General features: G+C 49.1%; 1 protein-coding gene across 1 annotated transcript; it reads right to left on the reverse strand.

Annotated features, from left to right (window-relative positions):
* Positions 1 to 647: 647 nt before the first annotated feature.
* On the reverse strand, positions 648 to 17,738 carry LOC132351057 (pancreatic lipase-related protein 2). The gene is made up of 12 exons (XM_059900766.1): positions 17,690 to 17,738; positions 15,010 to 15,164; positions 13,509 to 13,634; positions 11,580 to 11,714; positions 10,754 to 10,865; positions 9,156 to 9,275; positions 7,823 to 7,942; positions 5,611 to 5,729; positions 5,039 to 5,168; positions 2,699 to 2,810; positions 1,645 to 1,812; positions 648 to 741 (listed from the first exon to the last, which is right to left on the reverse strand). The coding sequence occupies exons 1-12, from the start codon at positions 17,736 to 17,738 to the stop codon at positions 648 to 650; spliced, it is 1,440 nt and encodes a 479-aa protein (XP_059756749.1).
* Between the last annotated feature and the right edge of the window lie 4,741 nt (positions 17,739 to 22,479).

The following is a 22,479-nucleotide window of genomic DNA, read 5'->3' on the forward strand; positions in this document are numbered from 1 at the left end:
CCCCTCCCCGTATCCTCAAGTCCATTCTCTAGTAGGTCTACATCTTTATTCCCGTCTTGGCCCTAGGTTCTTCTGACCATATTCTTTTTTTTTTTTTTTTTTTAAGATTCCATATATATGTGTTAGCATATGGTATTTGTTTTTCTCTTTCTGACTTATTTCACTCTGTATGACACTCTCTAGGTCCATCCACCTCACTACAAATAACTCAGTTTCGTTCCTTTTTATGGCTGAGTAATATTGCATTGTATATATGTGCCACATCTTCTTTATCCATTCATCTGTTGATGGACACTTAGGTTGCTTCCATGTCCTGGCTATCGTAAATAGAGCTGCAATGAACATTTTGGTACATGACTCTTTTTGAATTATGGTTTTCTCAGGGTATATGCCCAGTAGTGGGATTGCTGGGTCATATGGTAGTTCTATTTTTAGTTTTTTTAAGGACCCTCCATACTGTTCTCCATAGTGGCTGTATCAATTTACATTCCCATTTATTGTTTGTAGATTTTTTGATTATGGCCATTCTGACCGGTGTGAGATGATATCTCACTGTAGTTTTGATTTGCGTTTCTCTAATGATTAATGATGTTGAGCAGTCTTTAATGTGTTTGTTGGCAATCTGTATATCTTCTTTGGAGAAATGTCTATTTAGGTCTTCTGAGGCCACCACATTTTAAACAAGGGTACAGAGTTTGTAAAACGTCTTCTCGCACCATGTCGCTGCTGCAAAAATTATACCTGTGGAAGAAAACATTTCCAGCATGAGGCTAGTTTGCTGTGGAAGTGTGACCTCAGATGAGTAAACAGCTTTTGGCCAACTCGCTGGGATTCGGACCTCTCTGACTGAAAAGCTTTCTGCTACACCAGGCAGAGTCCAAGTGACTCTCACCCAGCAAATCCACTCAGAGAACCTCCTCCCCTCCTTGGGCTTTTAACGAGCTGAGAGTGAATCAGTGGTCAGACCAAAGATTTTCAAGGTCTAGGGGGTTTGGGGCCTAGCAATGGTGATCTTCTTTTAAGGTGGACCATATTTTAAACACAATTAGGAGTTTCCATATTTTAAACACAATTAGGTACTCTCCCAACTCCTACCAAGTAAGACTCTGTTCCCTCCGAATGAGAAGAGCTTGGCCCTGTAAGCTAGATCCCAACACATGCCATAGTCTCCAAACAAAACAATTTACATTAATACCTGCACCCCAGCTGAAATTAACTCAGAGATTTCCTACAAGTACTGCACGTGTCTTCCTTATTGCTTAAGGTAAAAGAGTTTCATCTTTGCCTGTTTCTTGAATCTATGCCTTACCACTGAGGCCTTGCTCCTGTCAAGTTGAATTTGGCTTAAGGAAAATGATTGATTTTTCAAAGTAAATTGGATGGATAGATGGAGAGTTGAGATGAATAGTTGGGTAGATGAATGGATGGATGGCTGAACAGCCAGAAGGGTGAGGAGACAGGTCTGGAGAGATGGCTGGATGGATAAGTGGATAGGTAAGTGGGTGAGCAGAAAGGGCTGGATGAATGGATGAGTCGATGAATATGTATCTGGGTAGGTGGGTGACTGGATGCATGGATGGATTGGTGAATAGATTGATAGCTAAATATGGAAAATAAAACTTAGATGGAATAAAAGATACTCACTCAGCCCTGTCTTCACCACTTTGCACTGTAATTCGGGAAGCCCCCAGTTTGGCCTGGAAGAGATTTATCACATTGTTGTTCCAGAGGAACTTGACCTTCTGGACTTTTCCTACATTGAGGTCCACATCAATGTCATGCATATGACTTGCATTTGGTCGGAGGGATCCTCTGAAAACATAGACAGAAAATGTTGTATCAGCTGGATATATAAATACATAGGATGACGGCAATTTAGTTTTTCTTCAAACAATGGCTGCTGTTTCTGGTTTTCTGCAAATAGGTTGTATGACTTCATGCACATCCAGGGGCTACTAAAACACAAATGTATTTGTGAGGAACAGACCTTTAAAAAACACTGGACTCTAGATTTCCACTGTCTTAGTTTGTCCCTAGAGGGAAGTTAAATATTTGGGGTGGCATATTAACCCTATTAGTTCACTGCAGGACTATATTAATGCAACGTCTTATGTTCAAAGATGCCTGTGGGTCAGCCGAGGTCATTTGTTAGTCCCTCATATGTAGCACAGGAAGTTGTCAAAGAACTTTAACTTAACACGAAAATTATTATGTAAAAGTTCGTGCAAAAAACAGGATCTATTTTTACAGCACGGTTATGCATTCATCCAACACACATTTGCCAAGTACCTCATATGTCCAGCAAAAGTAGGTGCTGAGGCTACCACAGCAACGAGAAGCTGGCCTCAGGCTTCCTGTGTGTGTGTGTTGCCGGGAAGGGAGTTGCCATACAAACGTGCCTGGCCTAAGGAGAATTTGATATTCATAAAACCTAAGTCAGGAAGCAACGACTGACAATCCAAAAGGAGTTAGCATTTGTCTCATTTTAAATAGCCAGTTCCCCCTCTGGGCCTCACTCCTCTCGTGTGTAAAATGGGGTGATTGAACCAGATGCTAAGCCTTCCTTCCAGCTTTGACATTCCAGGATTCAATGGTTCTGTATAATAGAGGGCTAGATTTATAAAGCAGTTTATACCCAATCTTGTATGAAGAATCTATTATGGAAAGTATGGTCACTTCACTTTACTATCAAACTTACTTGAAAATTTCATACTGTTTTGAGTTTCCATTACTTCCATACAAAGCAATCTTGATGTGCCCACTCACTTTCTTTTTTCCAGCCAGTGTGACAGATACCCTATATCTCCAACCTGTTGAAAGAAATACAATCATTCGATTAACTCCTCCTGTTGAAAAGAATGACCCCGTGGACGCAGTCTTGTTCCAAGCTCTAAGTCCCCCGTGGATGAGAGGTAAGGGTGAATGTGAGTAATGATTTCCTTAAGTGAGGTTTGGGGTCCCGGGATTCAGATTCTAGGTGGGGGTGAGGGACTCAAGAGGAAGTAAATCTTACACTTCAGCGCAATCTCTTGTTGATACAGCAATGTATGTGCCCTGATGGGTGCAGGGCAGCCGGTTACTGCACCTGTGTACCCTGGGTACACATCACTGGCCATCCCCAGAAAGGCCACAGGGAGAGGGAGATGCTTGTGGCTCTAATGTTTGGATAAATCACCTACTGCTCTTTTAGTTTATTGCCATTTTCACATGCAACGGACATATTCTCAATAGAAAAACAACCCAGGTAAATTATAAAAAGAAACAACCTTCATCAGCACCCCATCTACCTGCCCTGTATCCCAGGTCCTTCCCTGATGTCACCACTTTGGTCTCTATACTTAATCAAGTCCAGTGGTTCCCAATCAGGGGGAGATTTTGCCTCCCTGGGGACATTTGGCAATGTCTGGAGGCTTCTTTGGTTGTCACACTGGGGGTGAGGTGGGGTGGGTGTGGAGAGCTACTGGCATCTAGCGGGTAGAGACCAAGGATCTGTTAAACAAACTGCAATGCACAGGACAGATGCCTACAACGAATTACCCAGCCCCAAATGTCAGTGGTGTGAGGTTGAGATATGCTGATCTAGAGCTTTCTCTTTCTCTCACACATATATGTATATAAAAGAATATAGGCTTCTTTTCCCTTCTTTAAATAGCATGTGCTGCTATTCTCTATTCTCTCCACCCATCCCCACCCCAGAATGATTCCCTTTCTCTTTCCTGCCCTGTGTTCCAGAATGTTTGCCTCCCACCCCAGGATCCTTGCTGCTGGCTTTTAGCCGGGTTTAGCTAATACGAGGTGTATGCAGGAGGTCAGAAGGCAGGAGGAGAGAGGTGCAGGTGTCCTCTCCCTGGCTCCCCCCTTGCTCCAGAACCATGAGTCTGGCAGAAACTCCCTCCTTCCCTGCATTCTGAGAGCTGCACAGTCACCAGGTTCTGGGGGCCTCAGCATCCCTTGCTTTTTTTTTTCTTGTTACAGAGAAAAATATTTTATTATAAAATTTTGGAAAATATGAATATGGGTAAGTAAAAATTTAACACGAAAATTTTGCTTGTTCCTTTAACCCTGCCCACACCTCTAACTGGAGGCCCTTCAGTAAAATCTCTCCATTTGAGCCACTTGGATGAGTTCTGTCTCCTGTTGGGACCCTGACTGATACATGACATGTTGCAGGCTGTTTTGTCACTTGCCTTTTCACTAAATATGCCTTAGAGATCTCTCCTCAGCATATAGAGCTACCTCCTTCTTTTTAGCGGTTCTGTACAGTATTTGGTGGTTTACCACTTGGTGGGTATCCAGGTTTCTCTCTCCAATCTTCTGGTATTAAAAACAGTGCTGCAGCGAACACCTTTGAGCACTTTCTCACGCACGTAATTTTCCTAAGGTACGCTCTGAGGAGTGGAATGACTGGGTTAAAGGAATATACATATAAGACTTTATAGAGAGTGCCAAACCATGATCTTTCATGATAAATATTGTGAAGATCATGTGAAATACTGTATATGAAAAGAGTTTTGTGAAGTGCTATATAATTTTTTTTTTTTTAATGTAAAAATCCCTTGAAAACTAATTGCTCTTCTATTCGGCTACCATGTGATATTATTTATAACAAAAGAATCTTGATCCTTTCACTATCTTGTACTTTTTTAACGAGAAGCTGGGCAAAACAACAACAGAAATGCAGCGTGCTTGTGTGTGTGCAGGGGGACTGGTAGGGGAGGTATTTAGCTAGGAGACTTCTTGACTTACAGTGGCTTTGCCCCACCTTGCCCTCTTCTGTTAATGGATCCATCCTTCCTGCCCCTGGGGTGGGTGGACATGTGACCCAGCCTGGGCCAATCACTGTACTTTATTCCATGGATCAGGATTTTTGGTTAAAGGGTGAACTTGAGATCCAAGACAAATGCCATTCTACTGTCTTTCCATTATAGCTTAAACTGGTTGGAGTTGAGTTTCTGTCAATTGCTACCAAGGGTCCTAATAAGGCTGATACTCTAAAATTATTTGCAAGAATTTTTAAATGAGTAAAATGGAAACTTACGAGTAAAGTTACCACTGCTTCCTGTGTTCAGGAAGAAGGTTTGTCCCACAGCCCTGGTTTTCCCCTGAAATTGGTCAGCATAGTGCCCCATTTTGGGGCATCCTTCAGCAGGACAAGGGAAACAGCCGCTCTAGTGAAAGAAAACAGTCTGTCTGTGAGTCGTAGGCCTTTGGCTCACCCATTTTCCTTTCCATCCTCCTATCTATCCATCCATCCATCCATCCCTCATCCATCTTCTCATGTACCTATTCTTCCTTCCGTCCATGTATCCGTCCTACCCCTTCTCCCCATCCACTGATCCAGGCATGCATGCATCCATCTACCCGTGCATCCTTGCACACATTGGGAATTTTCCAGAATGAAAAGTTGGGGATCTAGGGAAGGCCCAGCACAGTTCAAGTCTGTGCTTTCCCCCTCCTGCCCATCCTGTTCCTGGGAGGAAGGCTCTGTGAGCCTCAGCATTTCTAGTGCCTCCTTTCATTAGCCATGGAGTTACATCTCTGCTCTGTTCCAAGCCAAAGGGACAAAACCACCATCACCACCAACTTCCCTGGGCCCCTGTTGTGACCTACCTTCTGAAACTCATTGTAGGATGCACAAGGGTAGCCTAGGAAGCCATCGGGGCTGAGGATACTGCTTGAGTAATACTTGTAGCTTCTTAGGTGATTGCAAGCCACAAAGTCTCGGGTTCCTGAGAAGGCAAAGGCCAAGGGCGCTCACAAGAGGCCTTAAACTTTTGAAGCCCGAACCATTTTGTCCCAGAGAGGAATCACCTCCGCATTTCACAGGTGGGTGTTGGTGCTCCTGAACACCTTGGTCACAATTCAAAATTTCTGTCATTGACCTTGACATACTTTGGGGCAAGTAGAAAAGTTGGGGGCTTGTTTAGTAGTGGTGGTTGGCTGGAGTCGCTTTCCTCTCCCCGGCACTGTCCATTTTCTGGGGTGGTCCCCCTCGGGGCTAGGCAAGTGTTAGGGAGTGAGAAGGTCTAACAAGCACCTCTGTCTAATCCTCGGGGGCCAGGCATGTAACGTAAGTGAATAACGAAGGCTTGGGGGAGTGGGGGGGCGTTGGTTAGAGATATATCATACTTCACCTTCCGCGTGAACCAAGCTTTTCTCAGGCTGAGAAATTCTTCCTTCTTACTCCTCCAGGCATAAGGTAAAAGCAATGGAGAGCAAGGTCACCATGGCCTCTGGCTACCCTTTCACTGCATTTCATTTACCGTCTTTCTCTTTAAACCAAAGTCCTCTTGTTTGGGAAATTGATTTTTCCTGTCTCCAGCTCCTAGGTACAAACTTCCCACGGAGTGATCTGCAGTGACCCTGGCACACCTGGGGACCACTGCTGGGCTTCATCCGCCACCCGTGGGGAAAGGGACGTTGCCCTTTGTGCTCGGGGGATTAGCTCTCCACAGCCCCCTAGTCCCGCGCGCCCCACACCAACACTCGGGACGTTGCCCTTTGTGCTCGGGGGATTAGCTCTCCACAGCCCCCTAGTCCCGCGCGCCCCACACCAACACTCGTTACCAGACAATAGGACCTGTTTCGAACTTAACTGTCTCTTTCATCCAAAATTGCTGCCCAGGGGTTCCATGTTAGGGCAGCAAGCGGACGTAATTCTTCCTCAGCAGCCAGGGTGACTCGGCACACACACAACAGAAGCACGTTCCAGCGGCCGGTCACCTCTCTAATTAAACCGGGGCTCCTTCCTATTACGTGTGCCCTGCTCGTCCCATCTGAGAGGAGGCAGCCCTCATTGTGACTCTGGTGTTCTTTCAGAAAGCAGATCAGCCAAGGAGCCCTCCCTCGGGTTACCTGGTGCTGAGCAGAGAGGAGGTGAAAAGCTCCACCGACTGTGTCGGTGGATGTTGGCTATTGTTTTATCGACTCTGCTTTTTCACATGAAGCACATGCAAGGTTAAAATGCCACGGAAGGCCGCTCAGCTCAAGGTAACAAGCTGGACACAGAGCTTGCTTTGCGCCAGGCCCTGTGCACGGTCCTGAGGAGTCCGGGTGGCCCAGGCCACAGCCCCTGGTCTCGGGGAACTCCCCACTCAGAAAAAATAAAGACTAAAATGAGACGATCACAGACACAAAGCCTCCACTTTTAAGGAGGAGAGTGAAGCCCGTTCTCAGGGGAGGGGCGACAGGAATAGCCCCAGGCCAGAACAAGGGATGGCTAATGGAGATGGTACTTCAGGTCACCTAATATTAGGGGTACTGAGCCTGCTCTCTCAGATAAATGGAGACACGTACAAGGCTCGTCCCCCAGACCCCCAGGCCTCCGCCTCCATGCACGTGCCCCTCAAACCCCCAGGGCACGTCCGTCCTCCCCCTTCCCCCCATCGTCTCCTTACCAGCTCAGTCCCTTTCCATCCCTAGCACCTGACAGTAGCAAATGGCAAGAAAGTCAAAGCCCTCCAAATCTTTGCTTATGCTCTGCAGATCCTCAAGGAGCCTGCACTGAAGGAAGGACGGGGGCCAAAGGCAAAGCTGGGGCCTAACTGATGTGCCAGTGCAGCCCACGTCCCAGCATCCTGATAAGGGGGAGAAGGCGCAGGCTGGGCATGGGGTCGGGCTTTGCAGACAGAAATTGGGCTTAAACATAAGGTGGCCTTGGGCAAGTTTTATCACCTTTCTGACCCCATTTCCTCGTCTGTAAAATGGGGCTAACCAGAGTAACTACCTCGTGCCACTGCTGTGAAAATGCCCGGCACAGACCACACCACCTGCCTTCTCCCCAAGTGGAGCAGCTGCTGTCTTGCTTCTCTCGTTTACATACCTTCCCATATTGCATTTATATCAATGATGGTTGACAGGGCACTTTTCTGACATCCAGGCATTTCCTTTCCCCCATTTGGGTAAAAATCCAGGTGGCCCACCTTTTGGCTCATTCCAAAACCTGAAACATTGGCAGCAGAGGTGAGCGGGAGGGAAGTGGTCCCAGGGTCAGGTGGTGGCCACAAAGAGCGTTCAGCTCCTTCCAATGGGAGCAAGAGCCTTCCTGGCAACTTCTCCCCACAGTGTAGCCACCCTGTCTCTGGCTCTGCGAAAGTTCTCAGATGAGCACTTGGCGAGACAAGAAAGGAGGAGAGAGCAGAGGACGTGAGATGAGGGGGGAGGTAGGCTCTGGGTGAGCGGGCACATGTGTATGTGTGTCTATCTGTCTGTCTTGGGGAGGCCCTGAACAACAACGATACCATCATCGGTGTCCTGATACCATTATGCACCAGAAGACACATGGCAGGGCTGGTGCACTTTTTATTACTTTATTCACTTTAAAATTTTGGTTTCTACATTATAGTGTTACACTGAGACCCCATAAACTTTGTTGTTATATTGAGAACCACAGCATAATGGCTAGGTGGTTTGGATTTTGAAGCACACAGACCTGTGATCACATCCTGGTTCTTCTTACATATCTGTGATCTTGGGCAATTACTTGACCTTGTCGAGCCTCAGTTTCCTCAGCTATGAAGTGGTAATAACAATACCCACTTTTCAGGGTTGTTAACAACGATTAATGAGCAAATGTATACGAAATGTTCAGTGCAGCACATGGTAAACATTCCGTAAGTGATAGGATCATCAAAAACATACCCTTTATTGGCACATTTCATGAGTGGTTATACAAGAAAATATTGAAAAAAGAATGTTAATTTTAGAAGAATTAAATTAAGGGCTATATTTAATCTCCAACAAAACAAACTGTAAGCAAAGCTTTGACAAAAGAAGAAAAAAAATGCAAAGATTACCTTTGCATTTTGCAAGTACAGGTCAAACATCAATAATAAATACCACTCTGGATATTGACAGACTAGGGAAGGATGCAGAGTTTGGAGACTGAGTGAGCCTTCCATAGGTTATAGAAGTCTTCTGTCCTACCTGGGGCCTCAGGCTGATATCACTGGCACTGAACTGGCTGTTTGTTTGTGGCTGACACCCATTTTGACTGGTTGGTGCCCAAACACCCATTTTGACTGGTTGGTTAACCATTTTGAATGCCACCCTGTGGTATGTGTGTGCAGGTGGGGGAGGGTGGCAGGTGGCACATGCCTGGACCCGCTCTCATCAGTTACAGCCCTGGTCCCTGAGAGGTGGGGTGAGGAACTTACCCAGGAAAGGGATTATGGGAGCAGAGTCCGTGTGAATCACATCCACAAACATGGCATCGGACGGGTCCAGCCGAACCTCCTCTGGCGTGCCCTGGAAGCCTGGCTGTGCCGGGTCCAGCCCTAAGAAGGGGGAGGTGGGCAGGGAGGCTGCACTCTAAGACCACCCAGGATCTAAACCCTGTGCACACAAAATCCATGGGGATTCCCGGGCAAAGGACCCCACGCCCCAGCAGTCATCGTTTGGAGAATTGAGTCTGTAGCTCCTGGTCTGCTTGGGAGACAGGCTGGGACAGAAAGGCTGCCAGTGGGGTCGTTGCCTGTCATAGAACATCCAGAAATCCCCACTGCCTGGCGTCATGGGAGGTCGGGATGGTGCCCTTGCTCCCCTCGTCTCCCTTTTCCTTTTTTCCCTCACACACGTTCTGTTTGGCCGCTGCCCTCCAAGACTGAGCTCCCGGGCCTGGCCCAGCTCCTCCACAGCCTCCGAGCCCTGCACGGTCCATTCCCCCGCGTCTTCGGTCATGGCCTCCAGCCTGCCACTCACTTCCCCGCATTCTCCCCTAATCTGACTCTCTCCCCTCCAAGACCCCCTCAAATACCACCTCTTCATGGAAAATGTAGCCTCTCCTTTCTTGGCTCATTCCCTCCTCATTGCATAGGATTCTTTTGCATTAGTTAATTCTGCTTTGGCTTTTATTTGCCTACTTAGTTGTCTGCCTCCTGCACTAGACTGTGGATTTCCTGAGGCAGGGGCCCTGCCCAGTTCGTCTTCAAAGAGAAGCAGAAAGTGGAAGGAGCAGGGCAGTCAGGACTCGGTGACCTACATCTAGTGCTGGCTCTGCTCAAGGCCACGTGCCTGTCCTCCTTGAACTTGGAAAGTGGGAATAGCAACAGTAACTCCCCTGGCAGGGTTACTGTGAAAATCCCATGAAAAGATCTAAGAGAAAGGACATTGCAAACTGAAAAATTCTGGGTAAACATGAACTATTGACCCTTTATCCTTCACCCGAAGCCTAGCCTGGTGCCCAGAGCAACAGACGCATTCATTAAATGTTGACTTGAACAGTTTGCCTAAGTTACATACTGATGTGGTACACCAGACGGTCGTCTGTGTCTATGTCTGTGTATTCATTCTGCCTAGTGTTTCCTTCCTCCCTTCCTTCCTCCATTCATTCTTTACTGAGCACCTCCTATGGCAGGTCTCAGCTAGTCACTTTCATTTTCTGCCTGTCCTGGCACAGCGAAGACATTCAGTAAATATTTGTGGAACTGATGAATTGATTTTTTTCAAAAATCAGCTCACTTTTTAAAGAGCTTTGCCATACTCTAGCAATAATAACCCTGAAGTCATGAGTTTAATGTGTTAGTTATATTTTTCTTTTTTTATAAATGTATTTTTGCTTACAATCGTGTATTTTCTAGTACACATGAAAATATACGAACAATTATTTTTTAAGTCCCCTGCACCACCTAAAACCAGTTCCAGGAGGACCAGAAGGGGCGCCCTTGGCCGTGGGAAGCGCGCCGGTCTCGCCTTCCACCGCCTGCTCCCCTCGCTGGGCCGGCGCCCGCCCCCAGCCCCGGCCCAGCGCCCCTACCTGTGATCCTGCCCACGCGGCCCCCCAGCCTCCTGCCCGCCTCAGCAGCCGTGTGCGCGCCCAGGCTGTGGCCGATGAGGTGCACGTTCTCGGGGTCATAGCCCAGCTGGGTCTGCGGAGGGAAGGAGCGTCAGGTCCCAGAGCACCGGGTGGGGACGCGCCGGCCCTCGGGGAGCGGGGATCGGGGCAGGACCCAGGCTGGAAACTCGGGAGGAACGACCCCCGGCTCCAGGCTGCCGCCTAGGACAGCGCGACCCGGCCCCCGGGTGGCCACAGTCTGCAGGTCCTGGGGTCCGGCTGGCGCGCAGGGTAAGGGTGCTGACCAGCGGCCAGCGCGTCATCTGCAGGCCGCCTTGGCCGGGACTGGCAGTGCTCTGCCGGGTCCGACACGCAGCCCACCGCGGACCTCCCTCCCCTCGTCCCCGGCAGGGGCTGGGCCAGTCCAGAACGTGGTGATGGGCCCGGCTCTGGGGTTCTCCAGACTCGACCTTCCCTGAGAGCCAAGACTCATCTGGGCTGAGAACTTCAGGGCAGCCCAGCCTGCTCTACAATTCCCAGAACAGCCTGCAAGGAAGGCTTATTTCAAAAGGGGAAACTGAGGCTTGAAGAGGTTAGTCTGCCTCAGGCCCCACAGCTAGGGATCTTCAGGACATCCCCAGAGGGAGGAAGTTTGCAGCTTCATGTAGCAAAGGCCCTTCTTGGGCTCCCGGCTTTCAGGCTCTGCCTCTACCCATGGGTCCCCAGGCTGCCCCTGGGTGCCACGGGGTGCTGGCCTGCCCCTCTCCCTGCCCCCGACCCACAGGATGTGGCCCAGGCAGGGGTTTACCGAAAGCCCTTGTATTAAGAAAGCGATCTCGGCTCCCACGACCCGCGTGTTGTGGACGGCTTGGGTGTATGTCGTCCGGGCCCCGCGCTTCCAGTCAACACACACGCAGTTCACCTTCTCCACTTTAATCATTTTCTGGGAAAGACAAACATGAGGGAGAAACCAGTTTATTAACAGCCAGGGGTGGCACACTCCAGAGATAGGAATTTACAACCGTCAAGCCTCTAGCTTGTGTCAGAGCTTTAATATTCCTCACACTCGTCCTGATCTGCACCACAGTGCTGTGAACTGGGTATACTTACTCCCACTTAGCAGATGTGGAAACTGAGGCCCGGAACAGACTGACTTGTCTGAGGTTTTACAGATGGTCATTGACACAACCAGGTCAGAAAGATAACTTACGAGGTCAGGGGTTAGCAAAATACTACCTGAGCGCCAAATCCACTCGGGTAGTAGTTTGCTAACTGCTTTTATGAAGTTTTATTGCAAGCGGCCACACCCATTTGTTTACATATTGTTCATCTCTGCCTCATAGCTACAACAGAAGCCATATGAGCTGAAACCATATGACCCACAAATGCTACAATATTTATCACCTGCTCTTCTACAGGAAAGTTTGCAGACCCTTATACGAGATAGTTGAAGCCACAGAGAGGCTGCTTTTATGTTCCCCAAAATGCTTTGATGGGAGATATAAAGTATTGAGGGACAAGTTTAATAAGATGAAATTTAGACCGAGGTAGGAGACAACTCTCCCGGATACATGCATCTTTTGTATCATGCAGTGTGACCCGAGCACAGATACTGGTCCCTTGGGGGGTGGGGGGAAGAAAGATCAGAAAGGGCTACACTATATCCTTTGTTCATTTGGGGAGGTCCTGGACTGCATTTTGAAGTTGGGAGTGGTTGGCTGGGGGTCAAGGCATCATGGTGGACCACATACCCTCGGCTCTCCAATTTCCAGGTCCGCATAGCCTCCCTCTGGAACTCAGGAGGCACGTGGGAAACCCCAGACCAAGAGGAACAAAGAGCGCTCGGGCAGAAGCTGCTCAAGGTCTTATCCCAGTGCAGCTTAAGCCTCTAAGAGCCGTGCCATGGGCACCTCCTACAGGCTAAAGCTGTAGACACACGGGATTGTGGTGTCTTGTGGACAGAAGACCTCATTTCGCATTCCACCTCTGGATTCAACTTTGGGCGAGTATTGAACTTTTCTTTGCCTTAATTTCTTCATCTATAAAATGAGAACCATACTGTGCCTGCCTCACAGCGTGGCTGAGAGGGTTAAACGGGACAAGGACTGTGGAATGATTAGCGCAATGCCAGACTCACAGTAAGTGCTCAGGAAATGGATGGCATGAGTAATAATTCATTACTAATATTCATGATCACTATAGAGCTGCACTGTCCAATACTGTGGCCACGAGCCACATGTGGCTCTTTACAATTAATTAAAATGAAATAAAATTTAAAATTCAGTTCTTTGGTCACGCTAGCCACAAGTCAAGTGCTCAGTAAGCACAGGTGGCCAGTGGCTCCTGATTCGGGTAGTGCAGATATAGAACACTTCCATCGTCACAGAAAATGCTATTGGAGAGTAGTGTTGCGGGGGGTAAAGTATTTTTTATGTCATACAAGGGTTTTATATAAACCATCAGAGACAAACGCCAGGTAATTTGCTGTTGTCTCCACCTCTGGGACTTTCTGATTGGACTCTGGATCTTTTCAGCCTCATAAGGAGATGTTTGGCTAGAGGTTCGTGGGTTGGGAGACCTTGACATTGGGTGCGCATGAGAACCCGAGTTTTCCTCAGCGGTTTTAGGATGGACCCATCTCTCCTGGGAGGTTATCCTTTCCCAGCTTCAGGGGATGCAGCGTTTGACTCCGTGTGCTGGGCGCTGCTCTCACCAGGTGAGGAGGGTGAGTGCCTACCTTGCACAGGTCAATTATCCAGTTCTCCTCCCCCTTGTCTAGGAAGCCGTGGATGATGAAACGTGTCTTGCGGTCCAGTTGGAAGTTGGAAGCCTCGATGGTGGCTAGGTCAGTGACATTGATCCTCTGGTTAAATTAGAAAAGATGAACTTGAATGTTGGCCTTTCCAAGCCACATACCCATTAGAGCCCGTTCCCGTAAGACCAAGGTGACAGATTCAACTCCCGAGACGTTGGGTGAGGCTAGAACAGGAGTTCCTGACTTAGGGTTGGAGGACAGAATTCAGAACGTCCAAGTTTAGTGATTTTTCTATACTGAAATATAGCGTTTTTGTTAATTGTGAAATTGAGCAACAAACATAGTAGACTTAGCAATACTCTGTCACCAATAGAGGTGGCAGATATTTTCATTTTATATTACAGTTGTTACAGATATTTAAAAATATCATTTGTACTCATTACTATTTAAAATTACAGAAGTTATTAGACCAACCCCTAGGCCTTGTTATTTAGTGAGATAATAAAGCAGCACACATATTACTACAACCCATATTTATCTTTTTAAATGTACTGATAACTGTTTTCCAATATAATTAGTGTCCTTTGTAATCCAATGTTTTTTATTTTATGCATTTAAAGCCCTTCCTGCTCCACTGAGGTGCATCTCCCCTCATGCCTGATGCTTCTGGCCCAGGGGTTCCTCAGCTTTTCTGTGCCAGGACCTCTTTGGCCATCTGGGGAAGTCTATGAGACCCTTCTCAGGATTTTTTTTTTTTTTGCATAAAATATATTTTATTTAAAAAAATTATCTTTTTAAATGGGGACTCTGGGTGTGTAGTTTGTCACCTAGAATCCCACAGTAGGTGACCTCGGGGACCTATAGACAGGCACCCTGCTCTCTCAAACTTGGTTTGGGGTCAGAGCTGTGAGCTACTTGAGTTCTGAGCAAGTTCTTCCTGTTCACTTCTGAGCACCTGGAGGAAGCCTGCTGGCCTCCACCTGGCAGGACTTCTGGGAACTGAAGATTGCTCCAAGGGGGTCCCCAAATTTCTCCTTTGTCGTTAAATGTCCCCTGTTCCCCTTCTAGCTCCTGAGGAAGGATTTACATCCCCCGATCCCTACCCTCTGAGGGGCTACGGTCCCTCCACTGCCTGGTTCGGAAAGAAGACAGACCCTCTCAGGGATACATAGGTCTGGGTTTCTCCATAAGAGCTGCTTACACCCCCTTCCTCCCCAAACAGGGTTCTAATCCCGGGAAGCCCTGCAGTTCTGTGCACAAGTGTGTTAATGTGTCAGTTTCCGGGTTGGGCGTCCATAGATTTCATCAGATACTCGAAGGGATTTATGATCGCGAGAGCTAAGATGGCTCTAAGTCTAACACTGGTGAGGGAGCATCATGAGAAAAGTTCCAAGGCAGTGAATTATTCCTCAGACAACCATGTGAAGGCTCCAGTGTGGGTGCCCAAATCCCCCACCATGCGGTCATTCTATGCCCCTCTTACTTGGTAGTTATTTGGATTCTCATTTGTATACAGAAGAAAGTGGGCGTCAATGTCCTTGGGAGACCAGGGAAATAACTTTAAAGGCCGCTGAAGGATCCTGGTCCATGGTTTTTCATCGGAAAAGCAGCCAAAAGGTTTATAGCAGATCTCCTTTCCTGGGGCAGGAAGAGGAACAAACAGGACACTTGTGAGGTTCTTAGAAGGAGCAATGTCATCTCAGCTACTCGGGAGGACTCTTCAGGGTACAGCTCAGGGCTGGCGAAGGCCAATGCTCATCTTTATCTTTGCTGTCAGTGTTCCTCAGACTTCTGTGGTGATAAGTACCACCTGGGGGCTGAGGGTGAATGAGCATATAGACACTCCCAGGCCCCTCCCTCAGAGATTCTGATTCAGAGGGTCTGGGGTGGGGCCCGAGAAACAGCATATTTAATAAGTGCCCCTCTTCATCAGGCAAGTTGGGGAATCACTGAGAATTCCTGGGAACCTTCAGCCTTAAAACTACCTCTTGCAGGAAACTCCCAGCTGGCCCTTTACATCCACTCATCAACCATCAGGTATTTATCAAGTGTCTACGAATGTCGTAGCACAGAGATGCTACTCGATGAGTCTTGAGGTCTCTCTTACATCCAGCACAGGCCGTGCACACAGTAGGCATTCCTGGGCATCTGTCCAGTCCACATGTCTTCCCGTCATCCTTCTATGCACCTTTGATTTTTCCAAATTATTCACTGCCATTTCAGATTTCCCTGTTGTTCTTTGAAAAGGTAAGTGTCTTAAGAACAGGGAGAATTTATTTTTGCATCATACTGTGTATAGTAGGGGCTCAGTACATGCAATTGATGACCTAAATAACCCCATCTAAATCTGAGGGTCCTTTCTCTAGTCCATGACATATTTTCACAATTATGTCACCCGCAGTATAACCAGGTGTGACATAATTTCAAATCCAGAGGATTACAATGGATTTTCTCTCTTAGGCTTCCTCAACTGATGGAGCCAAATATTGGTCATTCATTCAAAAACTGGTAATAGTTAATACTTGTTGTTTACTATGTGCCAGATACCACACTAGTGTTTTACCAGTATTGGCCTGTTTAGCCTCCAAACAGCCCATGAGGAAGGAATGAATATTACCTCTATTTGACAGAAGAAGAGCCCAAGGCACAGAGACGAAAAGTCAGCTACCCAAGGTCACAGCTGGTGGTGGAGCCACGATTTGAACCTGAGAAGCTTAACTGGGAATAAAAATAGGAACTGGGGAGCCATAGAGACAAATCAGATCGAAACCCGGCCCTGAAAGAGAGGAAATCTAACTGGGAAGGAACAATGACAGCGTTGAGTTCATTCTGGGAAGAGGGAACAGTCCCACAGGAAAGGCCACAGGAGGCTAAAGCAACCTTGGCTTCAGATGGTAAGCGCAGGGGCTTCGATGCCAGGTTAAGACGCCTGGGCGTTAGGTGGGTAGTGGGCAAGTGCTGGGGTGCTGAGCCGGTGAGTGGGGTGGGTGCCAAGTGTAAGTGGCTCAGAGGCGGGGGAGCCTGGGGGCAGGGCTGTGGGCCTGGAGAGCGGAGAGGCGTTCTGACCTGATGGCAGAGGAGGTTAAGGAAGAGGTGGGGAGATGGGGCTAGGGGGTGGTGTCCAAGCCTGGTGTGGGACAAGTGAGTCTGAGGCAGGGTGGGAGGCCCTGGTGGAGCTGCCTGGAGCTTGGGAGGACTGGGGCTGTGCTGGTGGAGACCGGACAAGGGGGCAGTCCTGAGGAACAGAAGGATGAGGAGGGCACCTGGAGTGACCTTTGGGAATGCCCATGTCTGGGGCAGGAGGAAGCAGCAGATCAGCGAAGGAGACCAAGAAGGGTTGGAAAGGCCTGTGGAGCAGCCAGACCCCACCCGGGCTCTCCTGTCAGGGGCTGGGTCTAGCTGCAAGGCCGGGGTGGAATTCCAGAAAGGCAAGAGGGGGCTGGGGACAAGCCGAGGAGACAAGGGGGAAGCGTCTGGATGCAGAAGAAAGCCCTCGCAGGGACTGGAGGAGACCGTGCCTGCTCTTGGGGAGACTGTGCTCAGCAGGGTTTGGGGGCCCGAGCCAGGCAGTGAGGGGTTCTGACTGATGGGAGAGGAGGTGAGAAGACCCCGCAGCGTGGGAAAGAGAGCACCTGTGAGGTACACCTGCGAGGTACACTTGTGAGGAGGTGGGGGGATGGGAATAAGCAGATTCAGGCTCAAGAGGGCTTTGGTAACAAGGGAGGTTTCAGGACAAGTAGAACGTGGGTGTCTGCATATCCTCTGGGCAGGAGGCCGGGCAGGACAGGAGTTCACAGGGGGACACGTCCACAAGATTTTAGTCTGCAGACGTGCACTTGTCCATGCCCAGGGCCTGAGGGTATTGGGGGCCTGACAAGCACGTCCCACTCTCCACCTGGCCCAGCTGCCTGCCACCTCCACCGCCTGCTCCAGCCACTGGAGCCTTTGCAGGAGGACGGGAACCAAGCTGGACAATGCTGGGATCATCCTTGTTGAGCACGGTGCCCTGCCTTTACCACAGAGTCATCACTCCCCGACTGGTAGCGATTGCTGTTTCATGCAATAATGATAATGCTATTAATTAGGAAGATGATGCCTCCGTCTGTCTCACCCAAAGGCCAGCCCAGGCACGGTCACCAAAGGGATGGTGACAGCATCCTCACCTCTGACTGTGGCCAGCAGGAGAAGGCCGATGGTCCAAGAGGGCAGCATCTTCGAGGATGAAGACAGAGACACGCACGGACACCAGATGCACAGGCACGAGGCTGGAGGACAGGGCAGGCAGCCTTCAGCACACATGGGGCCCTCCCTCGAGGTGGGGACCCTGAGGCTGAGGGCTCCCTGCACACAGGGAGTTGGGCAGCGCCTCTCTCGGACCCTGGACTCAGGGTCTTCCCACTGCTGTGCTCCCCTGTTCTGGGCCACGTCCCCCTGGCAGCCCTACCCCTACCCGGCTCCCTGCCCGCGTGGGGCTGTGACTTACTGTGTGGCCCCAGAGCTTCCACCCGTAGCCCAGCAGGTTGGCCATGGCCTTTTATAACCAGACTTTATCCTTTGGATTCCTCAGAAAAGGATGGGGGTGGGGGATAGATAGGGCTCTGTACAAGCCAGATTTGAACCTATGTTATCATAAATACATAAAGCCAGCTCAGATGGGGAGCAGGACTGTTTATGAGATTTGAAGAAAGGGAAACTGACTTTATGGGATGGCAAAGGGCTCTGTTAATCTGAATTTGCAGGTACAGTTGCCAAAAGATAGTGTTCCCCAAGTGATAACAGGGAAACTCCAAGCTGTAGTGCCACCCACGCAAATCCTCTTGGAAACAGGAACCACAAACTCATCTCATTGCCCTGCAGACACTGGCAGAGCCGTGCAGGAGTGGGCAGTCCGAAGCATCTGCTTAGTGGAAGCATCTGTTTATGAAGACAGCCCTTGGTTACTTTGGGGGTGAAGTGGGTGGCGAGCATCCTTCCAAAGAAGCTGGACAGAGTTGTAAAAACCCTGCTGGTGGAGGCACTCAAAAGAGTGAAATAAACACTGTTCAGATACAGCTTTGTTTGGAAACAATATAGTTTATGACCCAGGGATAAGAAAGATGGAAGTGTTTGCTTTCCTTCAGGGTTGAGGGGTGAAAGCCAGGTGCTGCCCAGCTGTTTTTAAAATTGACATATGATTTAGATGCTCCGAAGTGTGTAAATCTTAAGTTTAAAAGTTGAGTACAGTTTAATGAGTTTTGACAAATGTATACTCCTGTGTATACGCCCCAGATCGAAAAACATTTCCAGCAGCCAGAAGTGTCTCTCATGATCCCTCTACCACCACCCCCATCACCATGCTCCGACTTCTATCACCATAGATTAGTTTGGTCTCTTCTGGGATTGCACATAAGTGGAATTATACAGTATGTGCTGGTTAGAGTCTTGCTTCTTCCACACAACACGGTTTTGAGATTCATCCATGTTGTTCCATGTATCAGTAGTTGGTTCCTTTTTATTGCTGTGTTATATGGTACATTTCTGTGTGAATCTATCACAGTTGGTGTATCCATTCTGCCTTGGTGGACACGTGGGTTCTTTCTAGTTTGGGACTGTTATGGACGATGCTGCTGGGAACTTTCTAGTCTAGTACGTGTCTTTTGTTAGACTTGCACTCATTTCTCTCAGGTTTGTCCCCAGAGGTAGCATTGCCGGGTCCTGGGGTGTGTGCGTGCTTAGCTCTAGGAGCTGCTGCCAAACACTTTCCCACAGCGACTGCACCTGCATGACCTCCCGTCGGCAGCTGGGTGAGAGTTCCAGTTGCTCCATATTCTACTCCTGCCCTTCAATCAATCCCAGAAGCACTAAGGTTGCCAGCAATTTCCAGAGGGTTTCAAGTGTAGAAAATGGCTTCTTTTTTTGTGAACTTCCCTTCTGAGAACTCTGAGGCTGGAGGTGAGCAGGGTGGTGCTGAGGGAAGCCCAGGAATGAACTTCCTTATCTCAAGTGGGCTTAAGAAAAGTCAAGGTTTGTGGAACTGGTAAAGTGATGATGAACCTGAGTGGGGTCACCTCTGCCTCAGTGACCCCAAAGCCCAATGTTGCCATCTCACAGCTCCTGGAGGTGTCCTGCAGCGGAGGAAGGAGATTAGTCCGAGGCCTGACACTCATGCTCATCAGGGACCCTACTGAGGAGCCTGGAATGGCAGTATTAAGCTGAATGGAAGCCCTGGGCCCATGACATGGGGCCAGTGGCTGCCCTCCACTCTTGGGAAAACATACAAACTCCTCACCAGGGTGCAGTGTTACCTGGACCATGCCTCTCTCCCCTCCCTCACCTTGAGTCTCGCTCATTGAACTCCAGGCACACGGGCTGTGTGTAGTCTCTTGAAAGTGCCCATCTTGGAGTCTTTGCATATTCTGTTTATTCTTCCTGGAACACACTGCCCTCAGTCTTTCCCTGCCTAAATTGAAGTTATCGCTCAGGGCTCAGCTTAAATGTGACATCTTCAAAGAAGCCTTCTCCAGTGCCCGTGGAGAAACCAGACCTTCCTTTACATCTCTTATCACGTTCCTTATTTTTTCTTCCACGGAATGTATCCCGATCGGTAATTATATTTCAGTGATTATTTGTTTAGACTTCGCTTTGGTGGCAGGGTCAAGGTCTGTAGAATCATTTATGTGTCACCAGAGCTTAGGACAGCGCCTGACAGGTACTAGGTGATCAATAAACATTTGCTGGATGAAAGGATGCGACATTGGAAGCTAATGGTGAGCTGGATAACGTCCAGATCTCTGCTGCCTTCTCCTCCCTGCTCTGTGCCCTGAAAGCTGTCTCTATGGACGGCCTCCCTGCACTACTTGCCCTTGGCCTTCTGGTTGCGTTCGGTCAATGGGAAGGAGGTGGGAGGAGGGAGAGGTTGGGGTATTTCTTCCCCAGGCTCCCTCCCTTCTGTGCTGTGGTCGGGTGATGGCTGCACTTCTCTCCTGACAGCTGCAGCGCCTCCCCTGGCCCCAGCTCCTTCCAGACTCTCGTGACAGCTTCCTCCCTCCAAGCTTCAGATTCCAGGGAAGTTAGAGCTCCCAGCTGCTGCTACATCCCTGGTGATTTAGTACCCCTAGTGGACTCCCTTAACCCTGTCCATAGTTCTGTAAACAGTCCCTTGGATAAGCCCTCGGACTGGGCCATCTTTTGTCACTGGGGCCCCAGCAGGTGCATCTAGCCACTGGACATCCCCTGAGAGAGGTTGGTCACAGTGGTTCAGAGGCCTGTGGTCCATCTTGTGGGTTAGCTGGGCCTTGGGCACCACCCTTTCCTGACTCTATATTCCTAATGAGGACATTTCCATCCTCGTTAGGAAAGGGTTTGGATTGTGTAGTTGTTTGGTTTCACCACCCATACTAATAGCAGCCAAGCCTTTCTGTGACTTGTCATTTTTGACAAAGATTTAGTAAGACACTTTCAGATAATCTGCGGTTCCCATTGTCTATGCTCTCCTGGTTCCAGCTACAGACTGGTCAAGGAATCTGGGAAAACTCCTCACCTGAGTGGGCAGTGGTGTTTCATCTGGTCAACAGTCACCTGGGAGGGCAGAGCTGGAAAGAAAGGGGAGGGTTATAGTTAATTTAGGCAAGAAGCGATTCTCGTTATTTCCAGGTCACCAGGCTCTGTTCTAAATGCCAAGGGCAGGTGGTGGTCACCCCTGTCCTCAAGGGACCCACTGAGGCAGATTTGCTCAATATGAGGAAAAACTTTCTAAAGGTTAGAGTCACTGGGAAGTAGGATAGGCCTTTGCTGGCGGGGCATGACCCCTGCCTTACTTGGATGACATTGTGACTGAGTAGACATGGACAGAAGCCAAGCATCAGGTGAGGGGGTGACTTAAGTGATGTACTTCTAAGGTCGTTTTCAAATCTGGGATCCCACAGGAAATTTTGGAAACTGCAACCTAGAGAAAGGACTCACCTTTCAATTCAAGCAAGAGTCACCCTGAAGGAGCACAGCATCCAAACCCCTTGTTCAAAGTGGATGAGGAATCATCCAAGAGGTGACAATACCTAAGATAATGAGAAATAAGCTGAACAAACACATCTCGGGAATACAATCTCCAGAAGAGGTGTTGAGGGCATGAGAGAGAGCTGAGTATCAGAAGAGAAATAGGTGGTGTTGGTTCAAAAGGTGTCTTGAGAGAAAATGGCAGCGATCAAATCGTAGCTCCTAGAGCGCCTTTTTTTTTTTTTTTTTTTAATTTATTTATTTATTTTTGGCTGTGTTGGGTCTTCGTTTCTGTGCGAGGGCTTTCTCCAGTTGCGGCAAGTGGGGGCCACTCTTCATCGCGGTGCGCGGGCCTTTCACTGTCGCGGCCTCTCTTGCTGCAGAGCACAGGCTCCAGATGCGCAGGCTCAGTAGTTGTGGCTCACGGGCCTAGTTGCTCCGCGGCATGTGGGATCCTCCCAGACCAGGGCTCGAACCCATGTCCCCTGCATTGGCAGGCAGATTCTCAACCACTGCACCACCAGGGAAGCCCTAGAGCGCCTTTTTAATTCCCATTCTACAGCCAAGGCAACAGAGGCCCTGAAAGCAAGGGGCTTAGTTGGGGTGAATGGAGGAGGAGGCCTTGATTTGAGGCACCACCTCCTACTGTGCTGCTGCTCTCTCCTTCTGAAGGCCTCAGTTTGCCGCCCTGTAAATGGGGGGAATCTCGGTGGATTTAGGAACACTGTTCCTGCACCAAGCTGCCCCCCACGGGGCTGGGCACCCCTGCCACAGTCACCAGTGGTTGGGGGCAGACCCACTGGGTGCTCTCAAGCAGTCCCGAGCCTTCCTGGTCTCTGTGACAGGTGACCCAAGGCAGGGCCCCAGGCAGCCTCCCAGTTGGCTGCGCATGACAGGGCCAGCTTAGCTCCTCCTTCCTCTCTGGGGACCTGGGGTTCTGAGGTCCTGCCAGCTGTCTGCCCTGGGAGGTAAGGGAAGTCCA

This window comes from Balaenoptera ricei, chromosome 16 (assembly GCF_028023285.1).
Source record: "Balaenoptera ricei isolate mBalRic1 chromosome 16, mBalRic1.hap2, whole genome shotgun sequence".
In the NCBI taxonomy this organism is placed as follows: domain Eukaryota; kingdom Metazoa; phylum Chordata; class Mammalia; order Artiodactyla; family Balaenopteridae; genus Balaenoptera; species Balaenoptera ricei.

Excerpts from the sequence above, each read along its gene's own strand:
- LOC132351057 (XM_059900766.1), bottom strand. The coding sequence starts at position 17,738 with ATGCTGCCCTCTTGGACCATCGGCCTTCTCCTGCTGGCCACAGTCAGA. Across the intron at positions 9,276-10,753 it reads CCGCGTGGGCAGGATCACAG|GGCTGGACCCGGCACAGCCA; the intron begins GTAGGGGCGCTG and ends CCCCCTTCTTAG. Across the intron at positions 2,811-5,038 it reads AAGCAGTGGTAACTTTACTC|GTTGGAGATATAGGGTATCT; the intron begins GTAAGTTTCCAT and ends TTCTTTCAACAG.